Consider the following 13,071-nt stretch of genomic DNA (forward strand, 5'->3'; position numbering starts at 1 on the left):
CAGCAGAAGTTCTGTGCCGCACAAAAACGTATAATACAAACTGTACAAGCTGCCTTTTTAGGAGTCAAGAATGTCAAGAATATCTGTATCGGCGTACTGTCAAGTTCGGACCTGTAAAAGCAACCATGAGAGAAGGCATTAGGAATTGACTAAATCCCGTTAAGCTGTTTTGCACAACTCTTTGCCTGGGGGACCCCCCAACAAGTGTGTTACAAGTGTGGTGAACTCCAAGTGCAGGCGCAGCAGGTGGCACTGGCAGCGTGTCGAATACAGACATTCCTTTGCTCCCTCTGCACCGCCAATAAAAGCATGCAGAGAGAAAGGAATCGGTCCCCAAGTCCACCGAGTTGAAGGAACAATAAAGCTATTTGGTATCGAGAGTCTGAGATACATGCTTAGTCTCTGCGTCACTCACGCGTACCAACAGAAGCAAAGTGGATTTTGATTCTGAAATGAACTTGACAGTATAGTCCCAAGGACAAAAACAAAGTATTTGTCCTTAAGACTGTATATTTTACATGAAGCAAAACACGAATGCATGCGCGCATTAGAGAAGCACAGCTTGGTTTTTCGTGAGACACAAGTGAAGTTGTATACCTTTCTCAGAAAAATTCTGTTTGTTTTTGCAATAAAAGCTTGCAGGTGTTCTAGTATAAATGGATGTCCGTAATGTGAATAATTCCTCTATAAATCGGATGTCCAATGACCTTCACTATTTCATCTAGCGTCACCTCTTTGCATGAACCACCTCACTCGGCATGGGTGAGAGTTCCAACATATGCATCCAAGCATATTTCTTTGCATTTTTGCGCATCGTATTAAAATAAGAACAATATCACACGCAGTTCTTGAACCTTTGACGCTGCTCCGTAATCAGGGCCAAGATGTGCTCCAGCGGCCTTCTTGCTGGGAGGAGAAGTACCAGCACACCGTGCCTCAGCAACGCGGGGACCTCGCACGTAACCAGAGTAGCTATAAGACTGCACAAAGGTCAGCAACTACGCATATATGGCGGAGGAGACAACTTGAGGCCGTAAACAAAACAAACCCATGAACGGCTGTGGATGTCTCAGGCTGATGCAAAACATTGTCGCCATAAAACTTGAAGCTAAGGTTCTGTCATCCTCCAACTCTAAGCTCATCCTCAATCAATTCAGATGCGGTTGCCAGACAGTTTTGAGTGGGCACGTGTTTTTTGCAGCTCGGGTCCACACCCATGCATGCATGACGATGACGCCACAGAAGTGACTACTGACACTAGATGCGGCCCTGTGTAATATAAGGATACAAGCGAAGCCAAAGCTGCTGGAAACTGGCTCAGAAGGCCACCTCCACATTTTATACATGCGGCAGACCTTTAGAAATATCTTTGCAGAATAAATTTTTCCTCACTCCTAGCAACAGCTTTCTATTGAATAGCTGGCATAAATTTCTGGGAATTATTATTGCTCAACACGGTGATATTGCGAGGCTGACATCTAAATTTGATATTTTACTTGCAAAGACTGTTTCTTTATTACAGAACTTTGATGTTACTGCAGCATAATCCACAGTGGCCACGCACTACTGTCAAGTTCGCCAGCCAAATGCATTCTCTCAGCAACACATGCACATTGGTTGGCGCAAAGCTCTTTCAAAAATCAGTACTTCACCAAAACTGGCCGATTCAAATTGATTTTTAAAGTTGAGTGGCTGGACTAACTACTAGACAGTGCTGGGTGCACGAGAAACAAATTTAACATGCCAAAATCAACGATCCAAAGCGTCAATCACCCGTGATTAATTTCAATAGGCATGGTAACAAAAGAGTTAGACAACTGAATTAAACTCGTATCAAATTAAGCTTTATGAACAGTGCCTCTACAAACTGCTGTCTCAATATTTAGTAAAACAGTCAACAGATCCTGCAAGGACGTTACAGTGTATAGATTTGACATAGGTAAACGCTGACATCCCCTTGGGCTTTATTTGAGAAAACATCGATAGTCACAAATGCGAACACTGCAGGACCAGAGTTAGCCGGGGCCACATGCATATTAAAAAATAAAACACAAGCCTTAACAAAACAACACACGTGCCCGATCTCGCAAAAGGCCTGAAGCGACGGTTTTAAGGGTTGAATAAGTCGAAGCAAGTCGTAGTTTAATGTGTCAGCCCCGGCATCCCTGGACTCCGATTTGCCTAATGCAGCACCTCATGTCTTCTCATCTTATAAAGAAAAGAGAAGCAAAAAAATGAATTTGCTTGCTACTCTTTGCACTGTTCAATGTGCCCGAGTTGTGGGAAGCAGTGTTAAGAGGATTCATCAGGCAAGGAGAGATTGTGCCTGCCTGTGTGTGAAACATTTACTGCAATATACAAGGCTGATAAAGCCACGAACCATTTCATAGCTTCAAGTGTATTGCTGTCACCATCAATGCTTCACATTTTGGATGAAATTGATTTTATTTTTATTTTTTACGCTTGCAAAATCGAGCGTGCATAATAGGTGATGTTCAACATGAACATAACATTACATTCAGTTTATTATGGTGGTGTTTCATTATTATGGAAGCTCAAAAATTTACTTCAGTGTGGAAAATTCAGAGCACGAACAATCCAGAGGCATTACTTAGCACTGACTTGTCAGCACTCACATCTGTACAACTCCTCTCTCTTGAGCATCATGACTAACTGGTGTATGCAAGCTCCAAAGAATATGCTCATAATTTCTAGAAAACTCATCATACTTAGATATGAGATATCCAACATAAAAACTTAACTTTAAGTATTTTATGGGTGTGGCAAGATTTTATCAACACCAAAGCCCAAAAATTTAAGTCTGTCTGTTCAATTAAAGTGGGAACAGCTTACAGATTTCATTTGGGAAGGAGCGAATCATGCCAAAATCCATTTCACTTACTGACCTCTTTTTAATAGCGTACTGCTACATGGCAATCTTCATTTCGTGGCATAAAATGCATCAAAGTTATTTGCTACACATCAAAATGTAACATACCGTAATTACTCGAATCTAACGCGCACCTTTTTTCCGGTTAAGTGAGTTCATAAATCGCATGCGCGTTAGAATCGAGTACGAACAAAAAAATTACGGCCAATCTATTGCCATCGGCAAATCTAAAATGGCCGCCCCCTACGTGCGTCGGCATGGCGCGTCGTCCATTTCTGCCTATGTGTTTCTCATGTGCGGCACTTCGTACGTGTGCTAAGGAATTCGTCATCTAGTAGTGCATTAGCATCGACGGCGTGGAATGGCCGACTCCAAAAACTCGAGTGCACCATGATGCCGCTTTTAAAAGAAAAGTCATCGCGTGTGCAGAAACGGACGGAAATCGGGCCGCATCGCGGTCGTTTGGAGTTCCCGAAACGTGCGTGCGGGACCGGCGGAAACAAAAGCAGAAGATTTTCGACAGCAAAGCTCTACGCAAAGGCTTCAGTGGACCACAGCAGGGTCGGTTTCCGCAAATTAAAGAGCTGCTCGGCGAGTATGTGCTTTAGCAGCGAGCAGCACAGCGGCCCGTGACGGCAGAACTGCTCCAAGTGCGGGCTATGCAATTAGTCTTAGAAAAATGTCTAATGCGGAGCCAGTTTTAAGCGAGCAGGTGCTGGCTAACTAACTTTATGAAGAGGAAAGGCTTTTCCCTCCGAAGGGGAACATGCATATGCGAAAAGTTTTGCGGAGGAGTACGATGAAAAGCTTCACAGTTTTCAGAGGTTCGTCCTAAACTTGCGGCGCAACAACGACTACCTGCTTGGGCAAATCGGGAATGCCGATCAGGCGCCTCTTTACTTCGACATGCCTGGCACCACAACCGTCGAGAAGAAGGGGGCGAAGCAAGTTCGCATGCTGACATCGGTCCACGGTAAAACTACAGTGACGGCAATGCTCTGTTACACGTCAGATGGGCACAAGCTTCGCGCGTACCTCATATTTAAATGGAAGACGCTCCCGAAAGGAGTCGTTTTTTCGAGTGGTGTGATCATGCGGGCCAGCGAGAAAAAATGGGTGCGCGTTGCAATCGATGTCTTACGTTTTTTTTTTTTTTTTCGCGGTGGAAATCGGGTGCGCGTTACAATCGAGGGCGCGGTAGAATCGAGTAAATACGGTAGTTGTACACACATTTCGTTAATGTCTTGGCACAATGTAAGATAAAAAAAAAAAACAGGTCACAAACAGAAGCAAGAGACTAGACAGTATAATTATATTCAGCTCCAACATTATCAGATCAGCAAAACTGCCATGACACAGAAGACTCACTCAAATCAAACATCTCATCAGTGGTTGTGACATTCATACAATTGCATACGTCAAGATAAGTTTGCAAAAAAAAAACTTATATTTGTACTTGTTTACGACAATAACATCTACAAATACACGAACGGACCTTAAGAAGTAACGGAGGAAGGCATGCAATAAAGATGTTGCTGCTTTTGCAAAAAATGATTAATTCTTCAAAACATAACACACTGAACCAATGAGTCTCATCAAAGCATTGTAGAAAATACATTGACAAATTATAAAAATTTCGTATGATATACAGTAGAGCGCACAACATTCACCACAGCTATAACGATTCCCAATACTCTCAACAAGACCAACAAGCTTCCCCCCCAAGGTACAAAAATATCAACATCAAAGTCCAAATCAAAGTTAGGTCATAAGGCGATTTCAGAGCTCAACCTGCTGCATTGGCTTCAAGTTTGGCGACACCTAGAAATGAAATAAATACATGCACTCAGCATTAGTTGAGAAAGCCCGAAACAAATAGGTACCATGAAAATAAAAATTATTGCAGATAGTGGTTTCATAACTTGTTTTATTCTTTATCAGGTGTGCATAAAATATGTCTCAGGTCTTTAAACTTGCACAACATTTTTCAATGCTACCCCAACTTGCATAGCATAGCAAAGAACAGGCAAAAGTGCATTAGATTTTTCTTTGCTTGAAAGCACCGCGAGACATTTTTCTGAAAGACGGGTGTAACGATATCTCAATCTGTAGACCAGACTGGTCTGATTGCATAGACCAAATATACATCTTGGAAATGCACTACACATACGATACACTCAACGCTTGCTCTCTTCTCTCTCGAATCACACAAGTTTCAGTCTAACCATGGTGGAAACGGCAGAGAAGACATTACGTGAAACACCAAGTCCCACAGATGAAAAAAAAAAGGCAAAAAGGTTTTGATTTTCTAGGAAACCGGGATGTGGTGGCTGTTAACAGACTCACCAGGCCAGCAGTTCGCTGTCGAGCACTCTTTGTCTGATGCCAGATCAACGCCTCTTAGAAAGATACTATGCCTGGGACGTCACCACCTTTGCCATAAGAGGAACGCTGCCCCAAGTTTTGAGCGAGTGCTGTGTGGTGGCGCTAGCGACTGTACCGCTGGAACTGGTGAGAGCAACCATGTCGGCAACATTGTGTCGGTGAAGCGGCGCAGCTGGCTGCTTCTTGCGGGCGGTTGGTTGCGCGTTCGTGAAGCGCGTAGGAGGAGCGCCAGTTGAAGAAACTTTAGAAATCTCCGCTTTTGGCAACAGGGGTTGGCTTTCAAGCAGCTTTGCGGCAGCGTTTCAGTTGGTTATTCCTTTGTGCGCACTACAGCTTTCCACATTGGCACCCAGTCGTCTCTCGAAGTCGTCTCGAATCACTGGTCATGCAAGTAGCTGCCCGAAGGTATCTGCAACACCTTTTCCCGAGACTTGACGAGCATTTGGGCACACAGCAAAACTATTTCTTGGCAAGATGAACACACGACTCAAAAACGCATTGCTTTATCCAGGAATGCACCAAATCAAGGCAAGAAACGCTCACCAAGAACAGCTGTTGTAACTTTTTAGGTGCGAAGCTCCTTATGGCGTCTCCCATTCTTCACGTTATCATTGCAACCACCGGTGGGCAAAGCTCCTTAAGCCGTGGTTCATGCGTCCTCGATGTATGTAGTAGGTAGTCACCTCTTGTTTAGTTTTTGGAATGTTGAAGCTCCTTAAGCCGTGGTTTGTGCGTCCTCGATGTATGTAGTATGCAGCCACCTCTCGTTTAGTTCTTGGAATGTCTTCTAGATGGCGGTACTTGTATATAATCAATATACAATAAAAAGATGTGAGATGGCGGTACTTGGAGTGTTCACTACATAGATGAACGTACAGACATACAGACGCGCAGACAAACAGATCGACCCACAGTTGGATGGACGGACGGATGCACGAACAAATGGACGGTCGCTTCGCCCCACTCATTACCATTCAGTTCGTGGATATGCTGCAATTTTTTCTCATGCGTTTATTTCTCTCGATGCCTTTTTATTTGTGCGGCAATGTTTTCAACTGGTTTACGACATTGCGTTGCTAGCGCGTTTGAGATGCGTTTCGTCGCACATTAGTATAATCAACTCCTTCATTGGTTTCAACAACGTTGGCACTCTTCCCGCAAACGCATGTCGAGTCTTCTGCTCGAGTTACCAACAGGGCGCCACTGTGGGTTTGAAGGAGCCACCGCGAGAGGCTCTAGCAACTGTACTGGGCAGAAAGGAGGAAAATGAAAAGGGTAGGGCAGCGCTTTTTCAGCTCATGTCGCAGGCATAGATTTTTCTAGGAGGCATTGGCTAGACTCAAAGGGGTGCCATAGTTGCCATAAGCTTATCATTGTAAACAGAATGAATTGTGAAGAAGAAAGAGCGTCGTTAGCAAGCAACATCGCCACCGCTTGGGTACTGGGTGCTGGGCTTCGCTCGCTCGGCTCGTGCTAATCATCGCTGGCATCTGCTTGACCGTTGCTCTTGCACGATCGTGTTTCTTCGTAGGACCACCGTCGCAACAGTCGTCAATAAACCCTTTTTCAATTGGTGGAAGGTGCTGACATTCCCAGTCACCTGTACCTGGGTGCTGCCATTCGCCGTCGCCTGAACCTGGAGCTGCGCAACCGAACGCTACCTCCCATCATGGCTACCAACAACGCGCAACCTGGCTCTTCCACTCCATCCCCCAGCAACCCCGGCGTTCTTCGTTTGCGAGAGCCCAAGGTCTTTAGCGGAGCTGATGAGACCGACGTGGAAGACTGGTTCGCTAACTATGAACTGGTGAGCGCAAACAACAAGTGGGATGACGCGGACAAGTTGACTTACGTCATCTTTTACCTCACTGACGTGGCCGAAATGTGGTATAACAACCACAAAAACGACATCACGACGTGGTCCATCTTTAAAACCTTGTTTGCTGACGTTTTTGGCCGACCCGCAGTCCGCAAGTCCAGAGCCGAACAACGCTTGCGGATTCGCGCACAAAAGCCAACGGAATCTTTCACCAGCTACATCGAAGACATTATTGGTCTTTGCAACCGTGTGAACACCACCATGCCCGAGTCGGAGAAGATTCAACACATCCTCAAAGGGATAAATGACGGTGCATATCAGCTGCTCCTGGCCCGTAATCCTGCCACCGTTGCGGAACTTGTCACTTTGTGTCAAAGTTTCGACGAGTTGGGCAAGCAGCGCGCCCTGACTCGGCCATTTTCCTCACACGCCGACTCGCTCTCCAGTCTCACTTCTGTTCCCGACCACTCACCAACCCTGCAAGAGATTAAAGACTTTGTGCGTGAAGAAGTAGCTCGGCAACTGTCGTTGATTCCCTTCACGCAGCAGCCGCCGTCCTCTCGTCTGCCCTCACCACTCCGCGACGTTATTGCCGAAGAGGTAGCTCAGGCTGTTCCCGTCGCTGCCCACCAGCAGCCTGTGGCCATGCCTGTTGCCCATGCGCCGGCTATGCAGCCCGTGGCCGCGCCTCTTACGTATGCCCAGGTGGTACGTAGCAGACCCCGCCAGCAGCATTTGCCACCCATGTCTTCAGTCGCTCCCCACTCCGCCCCATTTTCGACACCTTGGGCCGCACCACGAGTCAGCAATTCCTGGCGCACTCCTGACAATCGACCGATCTGCTACGCCTGCGGTACTCCAGGACACGTGGCACGATATTGTCGCCGTCGCTTCCAACCACTCCACGACGCTACTCGGCCGTTACCGTATGACCCACAGCCCATGCACATACCTGCTCCCTATCCCTCACCGCAGTATGGATGCACTAACTTTCCTGAGTCTCGGTCACACCAGCCTCAAACTCACTCTCCCCGCTCCCCATCTCCTCGCAGGCGATCACTGTCCCCAATGCGTCCTGGACTCGCTTCCTCCAACCGGGAAAACTGAACGCCGCAGTTCCAGAGGCAAGAACTGCGCCGTCGTCGAAATGCTCAAGTCCTCGCACTTCACCAGCTAACGTCGTCGCTATATCTGTCGATGGTGTTTCTATCTTTGCCCTCGTCGACACAGGTGCTGCCGTTTGTTATAGCCGCCCAGCTCTGCCGCTCCCTACGCAAAGTGACCACGCCGCTCTCTGGATTATCGCTTCGTACAGCTAGCGCACAACAAGTTCGACCTCTTGGCACCTGTACGGCCCGCATATTCATCCAAGGCTCTATGTACGTTGTCGAGTTCATCGTCCTTTCGGTGTGCTCGCATGACGTTATCCTCGGGTGGGACTTTCTGTCAAATCATCATGCCATCATCGACTGCGCACGCGCTGAAGTTCAATTTTCGCACCTGTGTGACGAACCTTTGCACGAAACCCTTGAGCGGTCGCCAAAACTTGTCGTGCGTGAGGACACTGAAATTCCGCCAGCCTCTCTTGCCGTTGTCCCGGTTTGCTGCGATGACTATAACGATGCTACAGTAATGTTTACACCTTCCGACATTTTCATGAGCCGCAGAGCCGTTTCCTTGCCTTTCGCTACACTCGACGTCACTGCGGGCCGAAGCAATATTTTCGTCCACAACCCCCTTTCTGCACCGCTTACGCTACTTGCCGGCGAATGTCTCGGTCGAGTGGAGTACCTCGATTCCTCTTTATTTCTTAACATGCCAGACGAATCGTGCAGTAGCGCCTCGACCGAACTTCATGCCCTTTCCCCACTGGAGTGCTCATCGAGTGACACCTTCTCGAGTTCCATCGCCGACACCTTAAGTGCCCATGAACGCGCCGAGCTTCTTAATGTCCTCCAGCACTTCGCGAATTCATTCGACGTTTCTCAGCCGCAATTGGGTCGGACTTCCGCAGTGCACCACTACATTGACACCGGTTCGCACCAGCCATTGCGTCAAAGACCGTACCGTGTCTCTGCTGCAGAACGTCACGTCATCAACGACCAGGTCGAAGAGATGCTACGCCGTCGCGTTATTCGACCATCGCACAGTCCTTGGGCATCTCCTGTCGTTCTAGTTCGAAAAAAAGATGGATCGATTCGATTTTGCGTCGACTACCGGCGATTAAACAAGGTGACGCGGAAAGACGTCTATCCATTACCGCGCATAGACGACGCCCTTGACAGCCTACAAGGAGCCGAATTCTTCTCCTCCTTAGACTTACGATCTGGATACTGGCAGGTTCCTATGGCAGAAGCTGATCGCCAGAAAACTGCGTTCATTACACCAGATGGCCTGTACGAATTTAACGTAATGCCATTTGGTCTTTGTAATGCTCCTGCCACGTTTGAACGGCTCATGGACAACACACTGTGTGGACTGAAGTGGTCTGTGTGTCTATGCTACCTCGACGACATTGTCGTTTTCTCTCCCGATTTTCCTACGCATCTGCTTCGGCTCCAACTGGTTCTGACGTGTTTAACCAACGCTGGGCTCCAACTGAACCTTAAAAAGTGCCGCTTCGCCGCGCGAGAGCTGTCCATCTTAGGGCTGTCCATCTGAGAGCTGTCCATCTTTTTTTTCGTCTCCTAGCATGGTGTTCGACCCGACCCTGCAAAACTGCGAGCAGTCGCTGAGTTCCCGAAACCTACTACACTGAAAGAATTACGCAGTTTTGTCGGACTATGTTCGTACTTCCGGCGCTTCGTGCGAAATTTTGCTTCAATCATGTCACCACTGACCAACCTCCTACGCGGTGATGCAGACCTTTCATCCTGGTCTTCTGACTGCGACGTCGCGTTTGCCACGCTCCGTAGTCTGCTAACATCTCCTCCAATTCTTCGGCATTTCGACCCAACAGCTGCAACGGAAGTTCACACAGACGCTAGTGGGGTTGGTCTAGGCGCCGTCCTCGCCCAACGCAAGCCGGGCTACTCCGAATACGTCGTCGCTTATGCGAGTCGCACACTTACTAAAGCTGAGGCCAATTACAGCGTCACTGAAAAAGAGTGCTTGGCGCTAGTGTGGGCGCTTCGCAAGTTCCGCCCTTATTTGTACGGTCGCCCATTCGACCTGGTAACGGACCACCATGCACTTTGTTGGCTCGCCACATTGAAAGACCCTTCTGGCCGCCTAGCTCGGTGGGCACTGCAAATCCAGGAGTACGACATTCGTGTCATCTATCGCAGCGGACGCAAGCATTCTGACGCCGACGCCCTGTCGCGTTCGCCTTTACCTCCCGACTCGGCCTGCGGAACCACTGGTATCTCCATCGCATCTCTCGACCTCGACTCCTTTACCAGTGAACAACACAAGGACCCGTGGATCGCTTCTCTTTTTAACTGTCTTTCTGGATCGTCAACCACTGCGGTACCACGATCTCTCCGACGTCAAGCTGCTCATTTCGCCATTCGTGATCGGCTACTACACCGACGCAACTACGCCCCCGAAGGTCGTAAGTGGCTCTTGGTTGTCCCGCGCAGCTTGCGATCACAAATCTGCGCCTCCTTTCACGACGATCCCCAATGTGGTCATGCCGGAGTTTTCAAAACTTACGAACGCATTCGCCATCGCTTCTACTGGCGCGGAATGTATAATTTCGTTCGAAAATTCGTTATGGGCTGTCCTGACTGTCAACGTCGCAAATCACCGCCTTTCCACTCGTCCGGTGCGCTTCAACCGCTTCCGTGCCCTGCCAAACCTTTCGAATGATCGGAATTGATCTCTATGGCCCTCTACCGACAACATCAGATGAAAATCGGTGGATTATAGTCGCTGTGGACCATTTTAACACGCTACGCTGAGACCGCCGCCCTTCCAAGTGCCACTGCGCGGGACATAGCATCCTTCATCCTTCATCGCTTCATATTACGACATGGTGCACCTCGAGAACTACTAAGCGATCGAGGTCGAGCCTTCCTATCAGAAGTCGTCACGTCTCTGCTTTCTGAATGCCATGTTGTTCATCGCAAGACCACGGCATACCACCCGCAGACTAACGGGCTCACGGAAAGATTTAACCGCACCCTTGGCGATATGCTCGCCATGTATGTGACATCCGATCATACTAACTGGGATCGCATTCTTCCATTCATTACGTTCGCATATAACACCGCGGCACAGTCTACCACTGGATTTTCACCTTTCTTTCTTCTTTATGGACGCGAACCATCCCACACCATCGATACTCTCCTTCCATACCGTCCTGACGCATCCGAATGCCCATCCGTGTCCGAAGCTGCACGAAATGCGGAAGAGTGCCGTGAACTCGCACGCACCTTTACGTCTCGAGAACAACAGCGCCAGAAAGAAAACAACGTCGACTCTTCACAAAGCCCCAGCTATTCCCCGGGATCACTTGTATGGCTGGCTGTTCCTTACCAAACCCCCGGCATTTCCTCAAAACTCGTTCCAAAGTACGAGGGCCCATACCGCGTTTTGGAGCAAACCTCGCCGGTGAATTTTCTCATCGAGCCACTTTCCCCATCTGACGACATGCGCCGGCGTGGACGTGACATCGTCCACGTCGCCCGCCTCAAGCCATATTATAGCCCTCGGCCTCCAGACTCTTAGGTCGCCAGGATGGCTCTTTTTCGGCGGGGGCAAATTGTGAAGAAGAAAGAGCGTCGTTGGCAAGCAACATCGCCACCGCTTGGGTACTGGGTGCTGGGCTTCGCTCGCTCGGCTCGTGCTGATCATCGCCGGCATCTGCTTGACCGTTGCTCTTGCACGATCGTGTTTCTTCGTAGGACCACCGTCGCAACAGTCGTCAATAAACCCTTTTTCAGAATAAATAAATAAATTCTTATTGCTGAAACAACGTTTAATGTGGAACAAGAAATAAATTTGCAGGAGGCAGAGTAATGTACCCCACACGAGATGAGTGGGACCCGTGAAAGAAGAAGTGAGGCAAACATTTTCCTGTTTAATCAATTTATCTCTATTTATGCAAAGTCTTTTTTAATTGACTGCAACACCATTTTGTTTATGATCACCGGCAGTGAAAATGCCATCCACCCCTTCCGCTTTTCCACCCATCACCCTGATTCACTGTCCATTACTGATAGACATCCTATTAACTATAACTGCACTGAATGAAATCGCATTTGACACGAAAATAACTTCGTTATATCCGAAAACTCGTTATAAACATACTCGTAGCACTATCTCTGACTACACTTTTTCTCTCATTTTGTTATAGAAGTGTTCGTTATATCAAGGTTTGTTATATCCAGGGTGACTGATCCTTTGAAATGTGTGCCTGATAAATAAAAAAAACTAGCGAAATGACTCGTCACCCAGACGTGAAAGAGACACATCCGTTTAGTGCCAATTCTAGCGGCGAACTGCTCCGACCACGTGGGCATGCCCCATTCGCCCTCTGTTTTCTCGTCTTCCATAGAGTGCGGCACGCTTCAAGTTGCTTCATTATTATTTCGCGACATCCTCCAGGGGGCCCAAGATGAATCCCACACGTCGAAAGTGAAACTTCCGCGGTAGCAATATGGCCTGACAAAGATATGTGGGCAGCTCACTGGTATGTTTTCCATAGGCCAACCGCCTAGTGTTGGCGATGACGGGCCTTGTGTTGCGATACATGTTCTTTCGAGAGCCCCAAGGTGAAGGCATGGTGTCGTAGCAAGGTGTCCCGATCCGTCAGTAAGAAATGGGACAGGACGAAGCACTTGAGCTCGTCGGGATCACTGTTATGACATCTTCGTGGTGTAATGCCTAACTGAGCTGCAGTAGTGGGACGATTTATAAGGTTTGCCGGTGATTCTCGAGTGTTGGCTTAGAAGCCTCATGGGATTCCTCCAGTAAAACCATTGTGTGTCCTCTCCACCAGATGGCGTATGGTCAAAATTAGGCAAGTAGTCCA

General features: G+C 48.1%; 1 protein-coding gene across 1 annotated transcript in view; it reads right to left on the minus strand.

Annotated features, from left to right (window-relative positions):
• Nucleotides 1-4,314: 4,314 nt before the first annotated feature.
• SCOT (Succinyl-CoA:3-ketoacid CoA transferase) overlaps nt 4,315-13,071 on the minus strand; it is a 34,530-nt gene continuing 25,773 nt past the window's right edge. The window contains exon 15 of the mRNA XM_037421538.2: nt 4,315-4,711. Within this exon, the coding sequence (XP_037277435.2) occupies nt 4,670-4,711 (42 nt within the window). The 3' untranslated portion in view covers nt 4,315-4,669. The remainder of the gene's footprint in view (nt 4,712-13,071) is intronic.

This window comes from Rhipicephalus microplus, chromosome 2 (assembly GCF_043290135.1).
Source record: "Rhipicephalus microplus isolate Deutch F79 chromosome 2, USDA_Rmic, whole genome shotgun sequence".
Classification (NCBI taxonomy): domain Eukaryota; kingdom Metazoa; phylum Arthropoda; class Arachnida; order Ixodida; family Ixodidae; genus Rhipicephalus; species Rhipicephalus microplus.